Raw genomic sequence first — 24,470 nt, 5'->3', positions numbered from 1 at the left:
CAGCCCTGAGCCCCCGCAGCAGCTCGTCCCTCCTCACCCGCTGTTTGCCTTTGGAAGTCTCCAGGAAAGCATTTCACTGGGAAGAACAAAGATTCATTTCCAACATCTTGGGTTCAACAGACTTCTGCTGACTGCAGCGCAGGGTTTGGTGTCTGGAGGATGTGAACCCTGGCTTTGGAAGGTCAGGACGGGAACATGGTGATCCCAGGGGGCTCATCCCAGGCCAGGCAGCTCCGTGCTGCTGGGAGAAGGATCTGAGGATCTGGGCTTCCTGCTCCTTGGGGGTGAAGCTCACAGGTCTATAAATCAGTTGTGTGAATGGCACCATGCGGGACCTTTGCTGCTCTTCTTTACAGAGAGATTACAACCGGCTATTGAGTTTGGAGGACCCGGCAGTTGGCAGTGGCTTTGCTGTGGTCTCCCTCCTCTTTTCGATTCACTTTTTAGGAGCTTTAAGCTTTTTCCTGGCAAAAAAAATGTGCCGGCTGGTGGAGGAGGGGGGAATTTTAAGGCTCATTCCCTTCTGGGGTAAAGGGGTCTAACTCTGGCCTGGGAAAATGCACATCCATCGGATGAGGCTTCACAGCTCTAAATCTTCATCCGGAGCCAGGGAAGCAGAAGTCGCCCTGCTCTGGGGAGAGCAGAGGTCACTCCCCCCTTCTGTTTAAATGGAGCACCGGAGGCACTCCTAAAATACCTCTATTTTACAGGGGTGCAGATGGTAAAGGGTTGGGTTAGGCAATACCCAAGAGGGTTCTAAACTCTGCCTTTTCCTTGGGAAGACCTAAACCCTCTATTTCTTGTCTTTTAGGCTGGAGCCATTGAGCCTGTGCAGGTAAGGACTTCATGATTCACCTACTTAGATGGAGGCAGCAATGAGGCACTCCCCGGGAGGGGAAACCCAACTGAGCAACGGGTTTGTGTATTCTACCCACGAAGCACTGACGCTGTTTACAACGGTCAGATTTATTTACTGCGGGGGGAATGAAATCTTTGTAAATCCAGTGTTTATTCTTGCTGAAGACTTCGCCGGTTTGGCTCAGTGGCTGCTCACTGGATGCGTTTTAATTCCCATCCCTTGCAGAGCAGCTGCCCTTTCTGGCCACTGCCCAGCCTGCGAAGCCACATGAGGCTTGTGCAGGAGTCTGTCCCAAGGGTAAGTGGCCACAAAGGACCCCTTCTGCTTCCCAGGAGGATTTAGGGAGGAAGGAGCCCTTCAGTTTTGGTGTCAGTCTGCTCAGAGCAAATCCATTGCAAACACTGGGATGTGGCGGTGAGTCAAGCTAGACAGATTGGGGGCTGGGTGCCTGGAATCTCCCCTGCCCCTTTGTGCGTGGCATTGCATGAGGAACCTCAGTTCGCTGTGCTTCGCCCACAGTTTGACCCCTTCAGCCCTTGTGCAAGGGCTCTCTCCTCTAAGCCCATGGTGATGAGCACAGTGGGAGCCTCAAGTGAGGGTCTGACTTCTCTGCTACCATCACCTTTACAAGCACCAACACCGCTCTCTGCCTTTGGCTGGAAATGAGGTTTCCATGTGAGCTCTTAGGATGGCTGCGGTGCTGGGGCTGGCCCTTGGGTGCCTGTCCCACCAGCCACAAGCACCTTTGTGACCTTTCAGAGCAGCGGGGTTGCTTGTCCCTCTTAGGCTTCACCCCAGAGCCGTAACAACAGCGATATGGCCAAGAGGATGAGCCGATGGCACCTTTACAGCTCTTGCTTGGGTTAAAAGCAACCGGCAACCTCTCAACACGTGCGATCCCTGCCAGCACTGGAAGATGCTGGGAGTGAGGGGTGATCCCAGTGCGCACTGAGGGTCCCAGCATGGGGTCGCATCCAAACCAGAGCTGGGGCAGGGCCGGGTGGCAGCCAAGAGCCCACCCTGGTGCTGAGATCCAGGGGACCTCGGAGCGTGTAAGCGCAACCGCCCGAGTCTGAGCCCGGAATGGGGGGACCGGATGGGGGGACCGGATGGACGGACGGACGGACGGGCGCCATCCCGGGGGGCGGCCCCCTCTCCTCTCCCTTCCCCTCCCCTCCCGCCGGGCCGGGCGGTGGCTCCGCTCCCCCCGCGCCGCCGCTCCCCGCCCCCGGCCGCCGCCGCATTTAACGGGGCGAGCGGCCGCCGCCGGCCCGTCCCGGCCCGTCCCGTTCCCGTCCCTCCGCCTCCCGGCCATGGCGCGTCCGCCGCTGCCGCTGCTGCTGGCGCTGGCCCTGGGTCTCGCCGCCGCCGCCAAGTCCCCGTACCAGCAGGTCCTGCAGCACAGCCGGCTCCGCGGCCGGCAGCACGGGTAAGCGCATCCCCGGGGGGAAGCAGGGGTCAGTGCGGGGGGAATGGTTTCTCCCCACGGTTGCACAGACCCCGGTGGGCGGTGGAAGCGGCCCGGGTGCCGTCTCGCCCATCCCGGTGCCGCCGTCCGCTCTTTGCGCCGGTGCGGAGGAGTCGCGGAGCCCGGCGCCGGAGCGGGACAGCAGCAGGTCGGCCCGGTCCCCGGGGAGGCAGCCTCGGTGCTTTCGGCCCTGAGAACGGCTTTTTCTTTCCTTATTCCTCTGATAATTACTTCTGTCATCCTTGAGCGACTTCTTTCTTCTGTGGATAGCTTTCCTCTCTTCTCTCGGGATGCTTAACGTTGCAGATGTCATTTTAGAGCCGGCAGTGATTCCTTATCAGTATATCCCTGCTAAGGGAAAAGGGGGGAAAAAATCCCCAGAGTTTGGAAGGTCAAACGTTTTGTGGAAGGGATTCAGGAATTCTCATTTTCATGAATTTATAGCAAAAGAATTGGTTCAACGGCAGCGGAGCGTCTCTGTGGAGTTAGGCACCAACTTCCTCTTTGAGGGGAACCCCCACTCAAACTCTGGGAAGTTTTATGGATGTCTTGAAAAGTCTTGGAAGTTTTCTGGATGAAAGTGATCACTTTTCACTCCTAAAGCTTCCAAGATAAGGGAGATCCAAAAATGTGTGTAGACCTCTCTTGCTAGATGGGCAGTGTCGTATGGACCGAGTAGCTTGGCTCTTCATGGACAGGCAGAAAACTAACCCAATGTTAACAGTCATTCTCACTGTGTTTAAAATGTATTGGGAATTAGGGAGGTGCAGGGATGACAGACTTTTCAGCTGGCTTCCGTTGTGCAGGAGGGTGACATTGATTGAACTGCAGCTTCCATTTAAATGCTTTGCTGAAGGCAAGGTCATAAAATGCTTTTTAAAAGCCCCCCCAAGACTTAACTATAGCAGTTTGACACGTTCTCTGGCAGGGGTCCAGCTCAGTGGTTATGAACAGGGGTGTGCTGTTTGCGTGTCTGATGAGGTACAGAATGCAGTAAGTGCTGAGCTGATGCCTCTTTGTAAGATCTCCATAATGAAGGGATGATGGTGACTTACACACACTGTGAGTCTTCGTCCCTGTGTGATCCGAAACTCAGTAAATACCCGTATCTGCTGATAGCCCCGACATGGAAGTTTGCTCAGACTCAGGAAGTTCTGGTGTAAATCAGTGCACTCATCTCTGCAGAGAGAAGCCTGTTAATCCCTGTCCAATCAATAGTCGCAGGGTAAGATGTGAGTGCTGGTGCCTGAGGTATTTGGAATACACAAGGAATTAGTATTCCAGAGTTTCCAGATGAAGTGAAGTTACGCTGAGATAAACCCAGCGTAGCTGACCACAGCACTGCGCTCACTGGTTCCTTTGATGGAGAGAGCAGTTTAGACCAAGTTGAATGTTCAACAGTGATTAATGACGTGCCAAAGAGATACAGCAGCACAAAACCAGCCAAGAAGGCCTGGGATGTGAGGCATGTTGTTTTGCTTACAGGAAGGAGCTTAGGAGGGATGTGCGACCAGGATTGCCACCCTTTCTGCTGCGAGCATCCCCCCACACTATCAATGCCCCTATTGAGCTGAGAGCGAGTTGGGTGGCAGAGCTTGGCTCTGCAGCAGAACTTGTACATCTTAATGAACCTTTAAAGTGAATCAGCTCAAGTCCAGTGGAGGAGCTGAGAAGTGTGTCAGGAGCATTAACATTCGAAGATGAAAACCTAGGAGCACCCACCTGGCTTCGTGGGTACTATGTGATGCTGGGGAGCTTCATGGGCATGCATAGTCATGGCAGGTAGCTTGGGCCACATGGTAAATCCTGCCCTTCTCTGCCACTTCCAAAGGGCAGCCGCGGCTCCAGCAGCTCCCAGCTACTCCTGCCAAGTGGAAGGCTTCAGCTGAAAGGGAACAATAGGCAGTTTTATCCTCGAGTCAGCGTGGCTGGCTGGGAACGGCATGGCAGAGGTGATGAACTCCAACGAGGAGAGGGGAGAGTGTTGACAAATTCATTTTAAGCCAGACCGGGCAAAAGACCAGAACACGCACCGCAGGGAGCCGCTACTACAGCCTGCCTGCGGGAATCATTGATAACACGGCCCTGGAGGGGGATTTGCCACGCTGGTGGGAAGCAGTTTCCCCCCATAAGTCATGGAGAGAGCAGCAACCCCACAGAGCTGCAGTCCCAGGCAGGGAGGAGGGAGCAAGGCAGCGCTGGGTTTGATGCTGTCCTGAAGACACAAGGGTTTTCTTGGCGGGCTGCTGCCAGGGATGCAGGGGAAGTGATCAAACAAGTCCTTCAGTAGCCAGGCTTGTCAAGATGAATATTAGATGGATTGTCCACTGCCGTCAGCCAGACGCTGAAATCAAGGCAAGGCTTGGAATTTGGATGTAATTGGAACCATATTGCGGCGCGGCGGGGCTGGGGAGCCGAGGTGGGCTGAGTCAGGGAGCACAGACGGCTCTCTAAGAGAGGATTTGGTGTGGAAATTACTGAGCCTGGGCCCATTTGACCAGCTGGAAGTTTGGCTTTGTGATTTCCAACTTATAACTTCGTGACTTCCAACTTTAGTACTGTCTTACTCCTAGTCCCTTGCCTTATATATAGAAAGGGAACTAAACTACCATTAACTGGATATGGCAGTAGCAAAGGGAGTGGTGAACCCAATTCTTCCAGGTCCCACAGGCCTCCCCTTTCCCCTCAGGGCAGGACGGAGGTGCCAGGGCCGTACAGGGTCGGATCCTGCCTCAGAGGGCCCTGTGGCAGCCACGTCAACAAAGGCTCATTGAAGGCAAGCCAAGCTCCTGCTGAGACTGGCGCTGGACTTAGCCAACATATAGGAGACCCTCACGTTAATTCATGCTAATGATGGGCAGGCTGGGCTGCTTTGGAGAGAGCTGAATGTGGGACGCTGGTGAAAAGCAAGCACGGTCGCGGGAAGACTTGGTGGTCAGGCTGCAAGCTCTGCTTTTGTTAACTCCGGTAGGCAGGCGGGCAGCATCCCAGTCAAACTCGGGGTGAAACAGGCTGCTGTCCTGAACAGCTCAACAAGACCTTTACTCCAGGCCCATCCAGAGTTTCATTTGTGCACACGAAAACTCTGCCTTGAAGTTGTTGAGCGCTTCTGATGGGCTGAAGTGATGATTTATGGATTTTGCTTAATTGTTTGTTTTCCCTCCATCTGCCTGGCAGCCAACACTGCGCATACTTTTGGAGCCACTGCCTCAACTGGGGCATTGTGTTGGTGTTAGGAATCCAGCCTCAACTGGGCTGAGCATCCTCAGCTTGCTTGGATGTTTGCTACATCCCTGGCTCAAGCACAGAGGCAGGCAGTGCCCTCACAACCCAGATCCATAAATCATATCTCATGCACTGATTGTGCATTGCCTACATCCATGGCCAGGGCTGCTGGCCATAAACCACAAAGCCAGGCTGAGCAGGGAAACGCTGTGCTGGCCAGACCAGCAGCAAGAAAACTCCCAACTCCTGTTTGACCACATCTTTGCTCGCAGTGATATCACTTCTTAGAAAGCTGAAAGGCTGAGTTAGCTCCCAGTGGGGTTAGTTACACACGTAACGCCAACCGGCTGCTCTGCTGGTAGAGAAGGAGCTCTCGGTACTTTATGGGCTGGTAGAGTCACTCTCAAGCTGTGCTGTCATAGCTGGTGTGTTGAAACAGGAGTGGGCAGTGCCACTGCTCATTTTCCCATCAGCAGCTCAGCATCCATGGCCAGAATTAGCTGAGTCTATCCTAGAGCAAAAGCACCCATTCTGGTTTTGGTGCAAGTTGGTCCCTAGTTTGATAAATGTCTATTTTCACGTCCTAAGCAATAAAATAATAGGGGGGTTTGGAAAGATTTGAATTATTTCATAACTTTTTACTATGAGGGTGCTGAGGCGCTGGCACAGGGTGCCCAGAGAAGCTGTGGCTGCCCCATCCCTGGCAGTGCTCAAGGCCAGGTTGGACACAGGGGATTGGAGCAAGCTGCTCCAGGGGAAGGGGTCCCTGCCCGTGGCAGGGGTTGGAGCTGGATGAGCTTTATGGTCCCTTCCAACACAAACCAGCCTGGGATTCTAAGATCCCAAACTGTGAGTGCAGTTCACCATGGGAATACTAACCAAAGTATTATTTTTGACTTAATTTCTTTATATTTTGGTGAGAGGTGGAACATGGGAATAACTTGGGATTCACTGAAGATAAAGATGCCCTGGCAGAGTGAAGATCTCCTTCCCTGCTTCCTCCATCCACCTCGTGATAGTCATTACACACTTAAACTGAGCAAGTCGACTTGCAGCACTCTGTTTCTTCCCTTGCAGCCCCAGCAGGGCTTGTTGGGCACTGTCAAGTGGGGTCTGGCTCCATGCTGGGGCTCAGCACTGGAAGGAGGGAGGCTTACAGGACCCTCTTCTGCTTTGTCTTTACCTTTAGCCCCAACGTGTGCGCGGTGCAGAAGCTGATCGGCACCAACAGGAAATACTTCACCAACTGCAAGCAGTGGTACCAGAGGAAGATCTGCGGGAAGTCAACGTAAGTACCCGAGTGGTGGCCGGGGTCTCCCACAAGAGCCCGTTGTGGAGCTGGGTGCTGGGTGGGAGAAGCAGATGGTGTGACAGACATGGGATGCCACAGCCCACGGCGTGGGTTTAGTGTGTGTATGTGGTAGGAATTGGTTTAGCCTTTTACTCCCTAAGCAATCTTAGTGTTTTCCTCAAATGGCAATCATCATCCTAAAGCACTTAGATGTTAAGAATGGAAAGTACTGTGTAAATACAAACCCTGATGGTTTATTCTAATTGCTTTTCTATATATACTTATATCGCTCTCCGTGCTGTAATGAAGTGTGTGCCAGATGTTTTCTAGTATTTAGCTCTGTCTCCATACTCAATGCTGCCTAGATTTAAAACAAAAAAAAAAAAAGAGGGGGAGGAAAAGCAACCCAGAGCTGATGGATATTGGAGAGAACATAAAATTCATCTATGTGTGTTTGCTTTGGAAGGGGAAACAGAAATAAGGGGAAAGAGGTGTCACTTTTAGCCAACACTCTCTGACGACTCCACCAGGAAAATGAATTAGACTCGCAGGCCAATTCCATGTCTGAAATGGCAAACAATAATATCCAAGTAGCTGCTGCATCAAGTATCTGTGTAAGCAGCCTCGGGACATTCATTTGAAAGATGTAGTCAGCAGGTAATTAAGGCTGTGCATGCCTGACTCTGTGCCAGGCTGTATAGGTCAGGAGCAGAGAATCTTTCCCCTCAGTGGAGGCCAAGCTGGGCTTTCAGACCCGTTTGCTATCCCGCACTTCAACACCACCGCATCACCCAGTATCAGTGCAAAGATGCTCAGAACGGTGCCGGATGTGGGCATCAGAGCTGTGAGGCAGGTTGGTCCTGGATCTGCAGGGTCAAGAACAAAGAGCATAAAATCATCTCATGTGTTGCCAATATGGTCCAATGTAAATTGTAGATATAGCTATAGAAATATGCAGTTCTTTATGTAGATTGGATAAACTCTGTTTCTGTAGTCAGCAGCAGACCTTGTGATTTGAACTGTGGTGAGATATATTGCTTTTATTTTGGTTGCCTTCACTGGTTTAGTTGTGATGTCTGGCCATTGGGATTCATTCTGCGGGTCTGGTGTTGGTAAAGAGAGGAGGAAGGCAAAACAGGAGTTAACACTGTGCACAGCTTTCAGCCTTCCATCGTGCTACCCATGAATTCATCTAAAAGAGGACAGTTCTATACTTCAGGAGGATGCACCGCAGGGTGACCATATAGTGAGGATGTGTAGTGGTTTCCCTTATGTCCAATAGTCTTTACCAAAGGAAAAAAAAGGAGAGAGAGTATTGTAAAAAAAGGCCAACTCCCTTCCCTTAATTCTTCAAACCCACCGAATCTTGGAAGACCTGATTTTGGGGATTAGAGTTCAAGTTCTCATCTTGGCTGAATAGTGGCTTTTTTGACGTAAAATGGGCAAGATTATGGCCTGGCAATATGGTATCATCATTGCCTCTTCTGATAACAGAGTAGCTTAGAAGGTCTCCAAAGAAAACATGACTCAGCTGTGGATGTGGGATAGCTTTGCTGCTGTAGTCCCTGCAAGGCAAAGCGATCCAGCCATGGATTTCTTCAGCTCCAAAGCATATGAAAACCTAACCTCACGTAACCCAAGTGTGCAGCTGAATTTGGCAGAGACAAACTCATCTGCTTATCTCCAGGAAGAGGTGGAACAAATGGCATCTGGCAGTATGTCATGATTTCATTTGAGGAGATGAGGTGATCTCTTCTAACCTCATTTACTCTGCTTTTACCCAAGTGTCCAATGCAGTGATGCATCGTTGAGAGAAAAGTGCACAGAGCATTAACCTGCCTGTTAACCTATGAGATAATGTTCCCATTATACATGGAATTTGCTCACTATTCTTCGCTTTGCATCATCTCCACAATGGGTGTTATTGTCTTCTTCTCTCTTCCTAGTCACTTTTGAGCCTGGCCCTCCTTTGCCCTTTAGCAGTGCTTGTGCAGAACAAAAGGCACGTGCCTTGACTCAGATTTTCCAGAGGACCCCGGGACAGGTCTGATTACAAACCTTTGCTGGTGATGGCTCCCACTGGACGTGGTGTTCCTGGCATATGGAAGCAATCAGGAGTCATTTGGGCCATAAAGGACATGGTGCCTCATGCTACGGCAGTGAGGTTCTTAAACCAGTGTAAGGGGTCTGATGCTGTGCTGTGCTCAGTGCTATGTGGACACAGTTAATGGTGCTCAGCAGAAACCCTTAAAGCTGGCCTATTGTGTGGGACTGAGCTGGTCTGGGAGAGGTTTTGGGAATACCAGATGCCTTTAAATCCCAGAAAGAGTCAGGATTTGGCATGTTCCTCTGCATAACTGGGTGGATCCATGCTTGGGATCTATAGACAGAAGTCCTCTCCTGTGTGCTCAATGCTCCTGTTGGCAGGGGCATCCACTCCATCAGCCCAGGGAAAATGGTGGAGCTGGATAAGCATGGTCATTTCTCTCCTCCTGTTGAGAGGTTTATCCCACCTGTGAGAAGAGCAGTCCTGGGATAGGAGACACTTGACCCATCTCCGCTACTTCACATTTGACCTGGCTGTTATCCTCCTTACTTGCTTAAAGGGTCGATGGTGCCCCAGGTTGGACGTGTGGTGCAGGTGCAGATACATGGCTCTAGGAAGACAGTTGTGACTGCTTTGGTTCCTTTTCCTCCTCCGAGCACTGTTTCAGTCAGGTTGTGTGGAAGGAGGTCAGTGGGAGACCAGGTGCTGCAGGGAAGCAAAGCTGAGCTCCTGCAGCATCTTCAGGTCCTCAAGGGTGGAGCGCTCGACAGGGGCTGGATGTGCACGATGGAAATTCCCACTCATGCCTCAGAAGAGGGCTCTTCCCTCTTTATCTGCCTCATTTTGAAGTGTTGGCTCGCACGGGTGAGGAGAAGCTAGATAGAGGAGTTCTGTACATTTTTTATCATTGCTGATGAGGCGAGGAGATAAGACAGTTGGCAAGAAGCCTGACACTGCTTTGATTTTAACGAGCACTGAAACAAGATTGTTTTGGTAATTAGGTAATTTTCCACTCTTGGTTATTTCAAAGCCAAAGAAATGGTTTATTTAGAGTATATCCTCATCATTGCGCCTGTGCTTTCCATACTCCCGTATGCACTGGGCTCATTCTTCCAGGGTTGGGCTTGCAATTGAACACGTCCCCACACACTTTTTTGTCTTGGGAATGAAAAGACAGCTTAGATACACTTCAGGTTTGATTATTTTTCGAGGAGTAACTGGTGGCAGTCAGTTACCCCTTAATACATTTCTTCTTTAACTTTTAATTTAACTTCCCTTTTCTTGTCTGATGCACTTTCCTGCCGGAGAAAAAATGACTCTCTGGCACTTACTTTGCAAAACCAAAACATATGGATTTTATTACAGGAAATGATTACAAATGGATCTTTATTCACTAATAGATGCCTAAGCTTATTTTTATTGCCTTGAAAAATGCGCTTAAGATTTAATTTCAGATCCTAAGAATGCAACAGCAGTGACACAAAGACCAATAAAGCCAGGGAGCTCGCTTCTGCACCCAGACACTGATAGACATTCAACAAATAGAATGTTTCAAACTCAGAAGCTGAAAAACTACAGATTTGACTTGAAATTACTCAATGGGGAGGCCAGGAAGGTGTGGCCAGAGGTGTTGCAGAGTGGATGGCAAATCCTCTTTGTGTGAGGGAACTGCTTGTTTAACCTGCATCAGTGGCGTCTGCCATGTCCCAGGGTAGTGCTCTGCAGCGCTGAGCAGACATCAGAAACAGGGATGGACTTGGCACTCCAAAGGCTTTTGTGCAGAACTCATGGTGAGGTGCAGGGGAGGGGTTCAGTGTTTTCTCCCATGGGCTGTTTGCCTCTGGCCATGTAAGAGAAATACTCCTCCTGGGCAGCAGACTGGAAGAGAACATGTCAAAGGAGCAGCCTTCCTCCCATATGGATGTATAGGGTCCAGTAGCATCAAGATGCAGAGTCCACCATGGCTGTGCTGCTGCTCTCCAGGGCTGGAGGGGCTGCGGAACCATCTGTGAGGGTGCCCTGTGCCCAGCCCCAAGCTACCCCTTGAATGGTGCTCACGTGCCTTTGAGTGGTCTTGTGCTTCCATCAAAGCCCCCAGCCATGGAACAGCAAACGGCTGAAGCTGAAGCTCTCTTTTGCAACCCACATCTCTGGCTCCTTGTAGGTGCAGACACTTGGCTGAGCACCTCTGTGTTCACCCAGCCCCTTGCAGAAGCTTTCTGGTACTCAGCTCAAAATGCTGGCATGCAAAATGCATACCAGGTGATGCTAGCAGGCCACCTTCAGTGGGTGAAGGGGACTGGGGGCTTGAGGGAACCCCTGCACGCATGGAGCTGGCCCCATGCCCAGCCTCAGGGTTTCTTGCCATTAGCTTCCCTTGTGGGGTGGTGCTGGAGATGCCCATGAACCCACTGAGTTCTCCCCTGTGAGGGTGCTGAGGTGCTGGCACAGGGTGCCCAGAGAAGCTGTGGCTGCCCCATCCCTGGCAGTGCTCAAGGCCAGGTTGGACACAGGGGCTTGGAGCAAGCTGCTCCAGTGGAAGGGGTCCCTGCGTGTGGCAGGGGTTGGGACTGGATGAGCTTTAAGGTCCCTTCCAACACACAGCAGGCTGGGGTTCTATGAGCACGTGGTCCTTCCATCCCTCCCTGGCAGGAGCCTGGCTGCTGGGGCAGCCCTGAGCCAGCGAGCCCCACGCTGTGTGCATCAGCATCCTGCCCCTTCGTCACAGCTCATTAATCTCCGATCGATCTATAAATAAGCCTTTTAAAGCCTACATCAGCACTCAGGAATTATTTATGCTGAACTTTGGAATGATTTCTCTTTAATCAGCTCTTCAGCTTTGATTACAGGTCTGAACCAAGGGAACTGTCTAGACTGGAGTTAGTTTCTAGGGAGAAAAAGTGGAGGTAGGGGAGGGAAGTGGTGGGGGGAGAAAGTGTGTGTTTCTAATGAACACGAGACAGGGGGCTGGGGAGAGCAAAGCAGCAGGGTGTTAAGATCTCCGGTAGTCAAAGGAAGGGATTGCTTTAGGCAAACTCTTTCCCACATGGAATATATAATGTCTAGACAATCAGTCTGGGTTTGCTTTGTAATTCTCTTAGGAAACCGTGACACGGAATTTATTTGCTTCTGTCACAGAAAAGCAGGTATTTGTTTCACTTACTGGCTCTTAATTACCCTGAAGAATTCCCTCTTAAGCCCCAGGCATTTCCAGGGTTTGTTAACAGTGTTAAAATGATGACAAATATCTGAAGCCTGAGGATTTTCCTTTCTCTGTGAGTGAGTGCGCCGAGGCTCGGCGATGCAGCATCCTACTTGTCTCGAATCCAAGCGGGAGCACAGAGGAAACACTTGTCTTTGGGAGGAGCACCTATTCCCTCGCAGGCTTAGCCCATCAATCAGATGGCCTTGCTCCTTGCACACCAAGCGTAAGAGCAATAGGAGAAAGAATCCCCTGTGGAAAATAAATGGACAACTTCTGGATTTATTTCTTTCCTTGCTGGTTTTTTATTCCCCTGTTAATATAGAATCACAGAAGGGTTTGGGTTGGAAAGGACCATAAAGACCGTCCAGTTCCAACCAACCTGGCCTGGAACACTGCCAGGGATGGGGCAGCCACAGCTTCTCTGGGCACCCTGTGGCAGCGCCTCAGCACCCTCACAGGGAAGAGCTTCTGCCTCAGAGCTCAGCTCAGTCTCCCCTCGGGCAGGTTAAAGCCATTCCCCTTGGCCTGTCCCTACAGGCCCTTGTCCCAAGCCCCTCTCCAGGTTTCCTGCAGCCCCTTTAGGCACTGGAGCTGCTCTCAGGTCTCCCCTTCAGGAGCCTTCTCTTCTCCAGGCTGCCCCAGCCCAGCTCTCTCAGCCTGGCTCCAAAGCAGAGCTGCTCCAGCCCTTAGAGCATCTTCTTGGCCCTTTTCTGTATTTGTCAGCCAGGGAAATCCCCAAATCCCATGGGAAATGTGCCCAAATGAACCAGTACTTGCAGTGCCTTGCATAGGTTATCTGTTGGAACCAAGGCATCAGTTTCCATCCCCTGTTTGTACGAATTCTCCTGGAAAGTGTGGTATTGAAAAGAAATTGTGTGTGCTTTTTTCTGTGGTGAAACTGGCAGCACGCAGCCCTGAAGGAGATAAAAATCATGGTTTGCAGTTGTTCCAAGTCTGTATTTCTAATGAAGAGTTTGCCTAGAAACATCACCAAATATGGGTGGATGCAGAACTATAGCAAATAGAGAAACAGCAGTGAGACGCCATCCATTAATCTGCTGTATCCATCTCTTATTCCAGGGTCATCAGTTACGAGTGCTGTCCTGGATATGAAAAAGTTCCTGGAGAGAAAGGCTGCCCAGCTGGTAAAAGCATGTTTGATGTTTTTTTAGACTCCTAAAGCTGATACAGCTGCCTGGTAAGGGGAAATGTTAGGAAATTGCTCAAAGTGGATTTGATCTTTGCCATTTGTGCACAATATTGCCACGGACAAGTCAGAAATGGACTCGGCAGAGCACCAGCCAAGGGCTAGATCAACTCCATAGCATGCAAAATGTTCCAGACAACTTAAAACCTTGGATGTAATTAAGCTTAATCAAGCATGGGAGGGCTGTAGGGAACCACTTAGTCCAACAAGTTATATAGCTGTATTGGAACTGCAGTCCTAAGGAATGATGGAGTAGCCGGCAGCTCTGCCAATCTCTGCTCATTGTTATTTTGGCAAGCATGAGGTTAGCAAAATTGCCTTCAGGAGGAAATACAGTTCAACCACTGGTGAATTCGCTGGGTTTATTGAAGAAAGACATATTCTGCCTTTGCTTTCTGAACACTTCCTTGATGCTGCCCCTTTAACCACATGGGCTGGTGTGGATGGGCCAGTGGAGACTGAGAGCGGCAGCGAGCTGCCAGCTCCAGTGTACAAACAAGGATTAGGTGAAAGCAATGAATGTCATTGCTTGCCTCAATTCACATCCATGTAAACCCAGACTAACTCCATTTAAACCTGCAGAGATGCAGTAGATCGTGGATTACTCTGCTGTAACTGAGGCTGGAGCTGTCAGGCTAGGATTATTTATTATCTAATTGATGAAGAGATACGAGTTCCCTGACGGGCTTCATTTCCCCAGGTGTTCTCACCAGCAGCTAGCTCTCCCTTAGTTCAGCACAGAGCAGGAGGGATGAATGATGTGCTGGGAATATAACCTTCTCTTCTTTCAGCGCTGCCGCTTTCCAACATCTATGAAACCCTGGGAGTTGTTGGGTCTGCCACCACGCAGCTCTACTCCGACCGCTCCAACCTAAGGCCAGAAATCGAAGGACCTGGAAGCTTTACGATTTTTGCCCCAAGTAATGAGGCCTGGGCATCCTTGCCTGCTGTAAGATACAATTCCTCTTCTTCCTCCTCTCCCTCTGCCTTTCTCTAGTGGAGATCCAGCTTTGCAAGGGCCTGCATCCAGCCCCATCTGGCAGAATAGACACAGTCCTGATACAGGAAGGACTATGAATTTCCAAGATGGGAATCACTGATGGGTCCATCAGCTCCAGAGCTGTGTTTCTGAAATAGCCCAGCACTAGGTAGATGTGGATGCTCTCCAGCAGGTGGATGTAGAAATCACCTCATTTAGCTTTCCCTGCCCTTTACCATTAGAGATTATGGTAAGAGACTTTCCATCCCTTTTATGTTTTTCTTGTTGACCCTTACTTTACCCCTCTGGTTGTTCTTAGTAATTTATACAAGATATGTAAGAACAGCTACTGAGGCAGGGAGGGGGCATCTTTTTGGCTACCCCCTCCAACAAGCCTTTACCCAAACTTGCACCAGTGGAGCCTCTTGTAGGGATGCTGCTGTTGGGAACATCTTCTGGTGTATTTGTCCTTGGCCCTGAGCGATGCCTTTTGTTGCCTCACTGCTCATTTCAATGCAGTAATCCCACACTGGAGCTTGCTGCCATCATCCCCTTTTTCTGCCAAAGAGGAGGGTGCCAGAGCTGCTGTTGTAAGGCAAAAGATCTACAAAAGTCAGAGCTCTTAATGTGCACAGATGGTGAACACATCACTCAATATACACACACAGACACACCTTGGGAGCACCCTGGATGCAGCCAGGCTTCTGGCTCTCTCTAACAACTGCCTTAATTCCACCCAGCACTAAAACCCTAATTCTTCTCATTTTCAGGAAACTCTGGATTCCTTAGTGAGTAACGTTAACATTGAGCTGCTCAACGCCCTCCGCTACCACATGGTGAACAAACGAGTCCTCACGGATGATCTGAAACATGGGACAACGCTTAACTCGATGTACCAGGACCTGCCTATCCAGATTCACCACTATCCCAATGGGGTAAGACGTGCATTAAACCTACCCACAGCAGACTTGCGTTTCTGCTGCTTTGTACCTCCTATGCTGTCCTTGGACCTCCAGGACTCTGTAACGCTCAGGTTGGCAGCTCTTAATTTAGGATCCATCTTTAGAAGGAGCTTGAAAAGAATATTTATATATATATAATATATATATATAAATATAAGTATATTGGGTTGCCCAGGGAAGTTGTGAGTGCTCCATCCCTGGCAGTGTTCAAGGCCAGGTTGGATGAAGCCTTGGATGGGATGGTTTAGCGTGAGGTGTCCCTGCCCATGGCAGGGAGGTTGGAACTAGATGATCTTGCAGTCCTTTCCTACCCTAACTATTCTATGTTTCTATGATTCTATATTTATCTATATATGTTCAAATATATATATAGTCAATAGTTTCATCAGTGCTATTGCAGGGAAGTTGCCCATGTTACCTAAGTGTTGGTTCTTGCATATTTTCTTAGTCTTGATCATTCAGGGGTGACAAAACCACTGATTATTTTCAAAGCTCTTTAAACATCAAATGTTCCAAACATTCTTGACAGTGCGTTCTCATTCTTCGTGTGTATTTTTGGGGGGAAACCACATTTGTGCTCCTGCCGATTCAATATTAAAGCACTCGCTGTGTTTGAAATAGAAAACCAGCAGTGCTTGCTTTACCTTCTTGTTTCAGTGAACGTTAACACCCCGTGGTTCTCCCCCTCTGCAGATTGTGACTGTGAACTGTGCCAGGCTGTTGAAAGCTGACCACCATGCCACCAACGGAGTGGTCCATGTCATCGACAAAGTCATTGCTACCACTACAAACAGCATTCAGCACATCATTGAGACCGAGGAAAGCCTGGAAACTCTTCGGGTGAGTCCATCCCACACATGTTCCAGGCTCCTTAAAGGTGTTCAGTCATCCCACCCCGGTGAATTGTTGTGAAGAGCTTGCCAGTGTCTATGTGCTGTGATTCTAAAGCTGCTGGTGGAACCTTTGTGCCAATATACCTTATTTTGCTTTAGGAAGTGTTTGATATCAGCACAAGTAGGGCTTTATGAGAGTAATTGTCACCCTGCTATTGCTGTCAGTAAAGTGACGTAGGCTGAGTCTATCTCCTCGCTCTTCTGTGGGAATATAGGGAATATTAACTGCTAGATTTGATGAGTGCCAATTTATGTGCCTTGGTATTCTCCAAGTTAGGGATAACTTAAAAACACAGCGGTTTTGTGGTTAGCCAGTTGTGGGTTCTGCTCTGAATTATTCACTGGAATTTATTGTGACCCTTTCCAGGCCTATCAGGGTATTTGAATTAGCTCTCAGTCTTGCCAAAATAGGGCTCTTGTACTCAAATTTCTGGAACACAAGAGAACCATGGGCCAGGTCAAATTTATAAAGGGACCAAAGTGCTGAAAGAAACTATTCAGGATTTTTTATAAGACTTCTGAAATTATAAAAGCCTGAATAAATCTGGCCCTGGACAAAGTTGCTGACCTTTTTGTTCTGGCTGAATGTGTTTTACCCTCTCCTCATTTCTCTGCAGGCTGCTGTGGCTGCTTCTGACCTCAACAGCTTGCTGGAAAGCAAAGGCCAGTACACGCTCCTGGCTCCAACCAACGAAGCCTTTGAGAAGATCCCACGAGAAACACTGAACAGGATCCTGGGGGACCCAGAAGCCCTGAGGGGTGAGTGCTTGTTACTGAGCCCAGTGAGAGACCGACGGGTAGGGTTTGGTTCTGCATTCCCTCTCAAGGACATTTCAGTGGCTCCTTGATGCATTCTGACAACAACTGCAGGAAACTGGTTCGGCAGGCTCCAGCTTTTTAAACCGGACAGCCCAGACCGCTTTGGATGTAGATATGGTAGATGTGTAGATGTGACAGCAAGAGTGGCATCCAGCTATGGAGGAGGGGGCTGAAGCAGTCCCTTTTCCAAGTTTTCCTTTAGCACTCCTGTATGTGATGGTCATTTCTATCAATCCAGCAAGACGCAAGAATACTGGTATCTAACTGAAATCTAATCTGGCAAATGACCACATGAATAACCACACAAAACCTTTTGAAGCTGGCAAAGATGTATGAAAATTACTCTTTTTAGGCACTTCATTTCACAGGCTGCCAAACTAAAGTCAGGACAATCTAAAATGATTGTGCATCTCTTGGAGTGGAACCCCATACAGTACAGTACGGAACAGGATCCCTAAAAGGTGCCATTATTTCACAGCTGATTTCCGCAGCTCACTGAGACACTTGCCTCTCTTATAGACCTGCTGAACCATCACATCCTGAAGTCAGCCATGTGTGCTGAGGCCATCATCGCTGGCCTGACGATGGAGACTCTGGAAGGAACCACCTTGGACGTGGGCTGCAGTGGGGAGGAGCTGACCCTCAACGGGAAGCCCATCATTGCCAACAAGGATATCCTGGCAACCAACGGCGTTGTACATTTTGTTAATGAGCTGCTGATCCCAGACTCAGGTACTGGTGCCTCTCTGAATCTTTCTGTTGCCTTTCTTTCATCTATTTTGCCAAGGAAATACTGGATCTGGAGGGTGTAGATAATTCGCAGTGATGTGTGGATTGTCTTTGACGCAAGGTTACGATGCGTTCCTTTTCTTTTCAGCTAAGACTCTGTTTGAGTTGGCACAAGAATCTGAAGTTTCCAAGTCCATGGACTTCTTCAGACAAGCTGGTCTCAGTTCTCATCTAACTGGCAGCGAGCGAGTGACCCTCCTTGCCCCAGTGAATGATGTGTTCAAAGGTAAACTGCGGGGAGTAAATCCCTTTCTTCCATCAGTTTGGGCCACAAATCTCAGTCTTCAGCCAAGTTTCAGTGCACAAGTATGCAAATCCTCTTGTGATTGCCTCGGCTATAGGCAGTGGCATCTCACTTTGCAATTAAAAGCTCCTGTGGGTAATACTCTGTATTGAACACTTGAGTGTCTCAATGGTCATTTTAAGTGAATCACTGGCTCTTCCCATGCTCTTTTCTGCAGATGGACTCCCCGTTGTCGACAGCAACATGAAAAACCTGCTTCTGAACCACATTGTTAAAGACCAGCTCTCCTCTAAATACCTTTACCACGGACAGAAGCTGCAGACTCTGGGTGACAAGGAACTGAGAGTTTTTGTGTACCGCAATGTGAGTCCTTGCACTTTGCGGTGCTCTGAATGACGGCTGAAGGATGCTCGATGGCTGTAATGTTACGGCCAGCATGTTAAAAGTGTAATCGAGCACTGTGGAGAGCATAAAGATCTCTCTTTTGAAGCATATGCTAACAAAGTTGTTTTTATTTGCAATTTGTTTTGCAGAACCTTTGCATTGAAAATGCCTGCATTGCTGCCCATGACAAGCGAGGAAGGTTTGGGACCCTCTTTAGCGTGGACAAAATGCTGACTCCACCATCTGGCTCAGTGATGGATGTTCTCAAGGCAGACCATCGCTTCAGGTGACCTTTCTGCTCTTCCTAAATGCTAGTTAGGAGCAGAACTGCCAAAGCAGTTCCTATTTATTATGGGTTGTAGTCATGACTATATATATTTTATGTAACATAGAAAGAGCATCCAAAACCATGGTTTCATCCCTAAATTACAGGGAGTGAGACTTCAAATAACTCTTCAGTAAGTTGTGAGCCAAGAGTGTGTGGTCCCCCTTAATACAGTAAGAAGCTGGCTCTGAAGCCTTCTCTGCCCATCCAAGCCACTGTGGCCAGACCTCTCTGTCTCATTACCATTTGTTCCCCAAGGAATCAGCATTCCCAGGTTGTCTTTGCCATTTCTCAGATGTTCTGGTTGGACCTCACAGGCTCATTTCCTGCTTAATCAACTTTCAAAGCCCAACAAAAGTAGTTTATAGCAAAGCATTTCATGTATGTTTGGTTTGCAGCACGTTGGTGGCTGCGATCCAGTCTGCAGGTCTAACGGAGAACCTGAACAGGCCAGGTACCTTCACCGTGTTTGCTCCAACAAACGAAGCTTTCCGAGCCATGCCCCAAGGGGAACTGAACAAACTCATGGGTGAGTGTTTTTAGGGCATTTCAGTACGGAGCTGCTGTGTGTTACTGGCATGAGATGGGGAGGAATGGCTAAGTTTCTCTGCCTTATCTCATTCTTTAACCCTGTCTGTTGGAAGCATGGGCTTCCTACGCAGGCGGTTTGGATAAGCCATACCCAGCAGAAAGGTGAGGATGCGCAGGAGAGCACACAAAGTGTGAACACAGGTTTATACTTTCCTTGTGCTTGGGAGTCATGTCTGTAGTGTGTGCTACAAACCTACTATGACTTTAACTTGGCTGTGCTAGCTGGTGTAAGCAAGGTAACTCTAAGGTGTTTCTAGAGGAACTGATGAGGTGCCTGCCTCTCTCAGGGATAAAAGAGGTGACAATGAGGCTGTCAGGGATCATCAGGGTGTCAAAACTGAGTTTTGCAAATAGGAAACATGGTAACGTGGTCCCCATTCAGCCCCCAGTTACACTGAATGAAATGTAAGCTGGAAAAGGATGGAGCTGTTGCTCTGTCCATATGGACAAAGCAGGAAGTCCAGTCTGATCCTGAGAAAACAACAAATATCCCAGTCTAGAACAGATGAAGACCAATATCCTGAAAAGCACAGGTGTGCAGGCTGGGTGTGGAAAAAAGCATGGGAATGTTTAGGAATGCTCTTCTGGATAAGCAGCATGATCTTTTATTTTGCTCATGTTGAAAGCCAGCTGTGGTTGGAAACAATGTGAGGTATGTGAGTGTAATGTCTTCTTGTCATCAAAGCCCAACCAAACATTGACATCATAATTTGGGAAGCATCTGCCCGTGGTAGCTGGTTATCCTTTTAAGTGCAGGGATGGGGAACTGGTGATTCCACCCTGCACAGCCAGTCTAGTGCTTAATACATAAATACTTCACAACTAGTGTAAATGGCTGCAGGACTGAGGTATCCCAGATGCAGACACTTCAGATGTGCTTCTTTTTCACCCAAACCTTTAGCTTATGTTCCTGATGAAGTGAATCATGGTGGTGAGGAGGTGCAGTGTGCACTGCGGCCACCCCAGAGAAACTAATGGAGAAAAAAGCTCAGAGTGTGTTCAGATACGAGCATTGAAAGAAAGCGTCCTCTTTGCTGAAGGAGCTGCTCTGGTTTTGTAGTTGGAGGCTGTCTTTTTGCACTAGATGTTCCCCATCACTGATATATGGGGTTTGTCACTGATGCTGCATCCACTAAAGGAGAAGATGGAGGAGAGCTGCTGGCCTGGGCTGTGCACATCATTGCCTCTTATGGAATATGGATAGTGAAGGTGAAGCATCTTATCCTCCTAAAATCTGTTTCAAAGCGTGGCCAGATGAGTAGAGACTCAGTGGGGTGGGGGTCAGGCCAGCAATCTGTGAGCCACTGGTGACATTTCTCTTGCACTTTTCCACTTCCTACCCAGGAATCCTGCAGTTTCAGCCATGGAGACTATTGCCAAGTGACGCTGGTGCTGGCGAAAGCATCGACATTTCCAAATACCAGAGTGCTCTATCTGCTTCCTTATTTCACATGGGTCTTTTCCCCTCTGCAGACTTCTTTGGGAAGTGAAAGCAGCAACAGAAGCAGGTTCATGCTGTGCATAGTGAGAGAATGAGGGACTGAAAAACCAAGAGATAGGAACTTCATGTGTGAGGTTCAGTACGAATCAAGGTTGGACACAAGACTTGCTGGGATCCTTAACCTGCCCAGGCAGGAATGGCCTCAATGTTCTACCCAGCTCTAATCAAAGTCCTTCTTCCTGCTCTTTTCAATTTCATATTGTTTCCTTGCACTTTTCAGGAAATTATGATATTTTCCATGAAATCTCATTCCAGCACACGGAATATGGGAACCCAGCCCTGATGCTGTTTTGCGAATGTAAATGTTTTCTCCCTCCAGGTAATGCCAAGGAGCTCGCCAACATCCTCAAGTTCCATGTGGCTGATGAGATCCTGGTGAGCGGTGCAGTCAGTGCCCTCGTGAGGCTCAAATCCATGCAGGGAGATAAACTAGAAGTCAGCATGGTGAGTCACCTTGGATGGGGTTTTGTGGTCAGCAGGGCTGTGGTCTGTCCATGTCAGGGACCAAAGTATGTCTATGCTCATTTGGATGGTGTGGGAGCCTCTCCTAGTGCATGCAGAGCCACCAAACAGTGCTTTCTGTAGCTCAGGGACCATTGCCATGTGTTCTATTCAGCGAGCTGGCAGTCTTGAAATGTGGTTTGCTTCATCTCTCTCCCCAGAAGACCAACTGTAAATGATTTCCAGGAGCTGTTATAAATTGAACCCTGAGTCATGGGGGAAAAAGCCTAAATAAATTAAACAAATAGCTTGTTCAGCTCGCACGTCCTTTTTAGTGTAACAAGAATGAGCTCTGCATGGGCTCCCTTAGCGCGGCAGGGTTTATTTAGATATGTAATTTCATTTCACAAACTCTGCACTGCGTTAAGAGAGTGTGGGGTCCTCGACTGAGCTGAAAAATGTGCTTCAGAAAATAAATAACCGTGCCCCATGCTGTGCATAAGGAAGAAAACACGGGATGAAATGGAAAGGGCAGTGTTGCCACGTGCATTGAGTTGGCCAGCTTGCATGCTAAACTCGTTCTATGCCCAGTCCTATTCTGCCCTCTCCTGATGCCATCTCCACAGCCGTCCCTCTTAGTGTGGTAAGGGAGCTGGTGGATGTGCTCTGCTGCCATAGGACAGCATTCGCAGCCAGTACACAGAGAAAGTCCATGCTCCAAAGCCTGCCAGCACCTCCAGGACAAACTGCTCAGGCTATAATTTGGTTTTATATTCTTCTTAATGGGAAGAGGAAAATGCCTGCAGCTACCCAGTAAATGAATGGATAGAAAGAAAGGGCTTTCTTAGTAAAACTGATGGCAAAAGTTCCTTATTTTCTACTTTTTAAATGTTTTTCTTTTCCTGACCAGAAAAACAATGTCATACACATCAACAAGGAGCCCGTTGCTGAAAGTGATATCATGGCCACGAATGGTGTGATTTATGCCGTGAACTCTGTCTTACAGCCACAGGGTAGGTCCATGGGTAGAAGTTATCTAGAGCCACACCACTGCAGCAGAGCTGCTTTGGGAGGGCGGTGATTGCCTCACTATAGTGAGTATATTAGTCTGTTATGAGATTTTCAATACAAAATGATGGAAGGAAGCAGCCTGTGTGCTTTGAAGAGTATTTCAGTGCTGTCTATGTTCCACCCTTAGCTTCCAGGCCACAAGAAAGAGGTGATGAGCCTGCAGATCCCGCATTAGAAATCTTCAAACAAGCATCTGCATTATCCAAGGTAAAAGGCAAATAAATCTTTCATTGTAGAGCTACTGAAATGACATTCTGGTGATAATGATTGGAAGATAATGGCACATTCAGACTTTGGCTGAGAGTGAGCATACGTACGGAATTCGTGGAATTCCACATTCATGGAACAATCAATCCTCTCTTCTTGCATGATTTTATTATATAAAAGATAATACATTTTGCAATAGGAAGCCTACAGTTTGCAGTGCACTCTGAATGTAACCTTGGCATTGTACTATCTGTGTCAGCTTCCAGTAACAGAGTCATCCATCCATAGTTTTTGGAGACTAGGGATAAATATATTGACATGCAAACAGTTCTTATACCCACCAGAGATTAGTTGTGTTAATGTAAACCTTATGTTTTCTTTCTATGCAGGTTTCTCAGAGGAATCCTCGACTAGGTAAAACAACTTCCCTAGCCTGCTCCCAATTTCCATCTTATGTCCCTGTCCCTTAAAGAGAGGTTTATTCCGCTGTCTTGCTCCAAGCAAGATGCAGCATCACAGGGAGGGGCAGGAAGAGGGAGATGCTATGTGTATATCCCACCTAACTCAGTCTTCTCCTTGGCAGCACCCGTCTACTCCCGGTTACTAGCGAGGATGAAGGAGAACTCAGGTCGATTCTGAGCCATGTTGTGAGCAACCACAGTCAGCACCTCCATCGCATCCGCTCCGGCTGAAGAGAAGGACAGAATCGTTCTTAAAAACCAAATATCACCCTTAAGTTTATTTGTGTTTCTGATGAAATGGATAGGGAAAATGAAAAGCCATATATATATGTATATATTTTAAGACCATTTTTATTTGGGGTTTGACCTAAAAAGTTCCCAGACTGAGGATAGGTTTTGTCTGGTTTTGTTTTATAAAGTAGTCACTAATTTGCCGTTTTTAACATACCCAGTTTGGGGCTTGATACATTCATGCATTGCAGGTGCTTAATCCTGCCCTGGTTCAGGAGCTCAGATTGATGTGCAGAGCTCACCTTGGTGCTGTCTCACTGGGGGAGACTGAAAGGGGCTGAACTAAAGCCCCTTTTCCAGGCTCCCAGTGGTACCTACTGCCACTGCAGACTCCAGGCTCCCGGAGTGGGAAGCCAGGGATAATCTCACTGAAAACCCCCTCCAAACCAATGCCAGAACTGGGACCTTTGGGCCAGGATGACTTGGCAGGAATTGTGTATGTTCAGATACATCACCCAGGGCCAACTCTATGGCTGGGCAAGCAGCGATTGCTTTGGAGGAAGTAAATTTGCTGAATGAATTAACCATTACCCAAGCAATTTCTTTTTCCTGTTTTGGGGGTTTATTTTGTGGGTTCTTTTATTTTAATTTAATTCTTTTTTGAACGAGCATGTGTTTCCTTCTTCCCTTGTGCTTTAAAAGTCTCCCCTGGAATTCTGACTTCAAGGCTTTTAACAAAAGCCCCTCTATTGACATTGAGGAAACTGCATAATTATAAGCTATAGCTTGAACCGTTCTCTTTATTTTCGTTGTTTAACTGGGTTTTGTTTATGCCTATGGGTTTTAACCATGCTGCGTTTTGTTCACGAGGTTGAAATGAGAGCTCTCCCTGGCTGAGTAAATGATCCATTGTTAATAATGGTGGGGTTTTTTTTAATAAAAATTAAAAATAAAATCAAAAATATCAATATGAAAAGTGATGATAATGCTCGTTTGGGGTGTTTTTTTTGGCTTGAATTGCCTGGTGGCACTGGGAAGGAGGCGAGTCAGATCTGGCTGTATTAACAGGTCTAATAGTTACTAGAGTAACTATAGTTAACTTATAGTATACGTTATATATACTTATAGTTAACGTATAGTAACTTAGGCAAAGCATTTCTCCTCACTGATCCTGGCCTCCCATCATGATGCCATCATCATTATGGTGGTACTTTCAGGAGCAGTCACTGCCGCACACTTCAAGGAGCACAGGGCAGTGTGTGCATGCCTC

General features: G+C 48.3%; 1 protein-coding gene across 1 annotated transcript; it reads left to right on the top strand.

Moving 5' to 3' along the window:
- Window positions 1-1,953: 1,953 nt before the first annotated feature.
- Window positions 1,954-24,176, top strand: TGFBI (transforming growth factor beta induced). Its single transcript, XM_065690605.1, has 17 exons — window positions 1,954-2,288; window positions 6,742-6,840; window positions 13,176-13,240; window positions 14,094-14,251; window positions 15,052-15,216; window positions 15,937-16,083; window positions 16,754-16,895; window positions 17,475-17,687; window positions 17,833-17,970; window positions 18,206-18,351; window positions 18,522-18,658; window positions 19,096-19,226; window positions 21,109-21,233; window positions 22,141-22,243; window positions 22,429-22,508; window positions 22,898-22,922; window positions 23,092-24,176. Exons 1-17 carry the CDS (start codon window positions 1,969-1,971, stop codon window positions 23,145-23,147), a joined length of 2,250 nt encoding a protein of 749 aa, XP_065546677.1. The 5' UTR covers window positions 1,954-1,968; the 3' UTR covers window positions 23,148-24,176.
- The last annotated feature ends 294 nt before the right edge of the window (window positions 24,177-24,470 follow it).

Source organism: Lathamus discolor, chromosome 10, assembly GCF_037157495.1.
Source record: "Lathamus discolor isolate bLatDis1 chromosome 10, bLatDis1.hap1, whole genome shotgun sequence".
NCBI lineage: Eukaryota > Metazoa > Chordata > Aves > Psittaciformes > Psittacidae > Lathamus > Lathamus discolor.
This window is presented reverse-complemented; position numbering and strand designations above follow the sequence as displayed.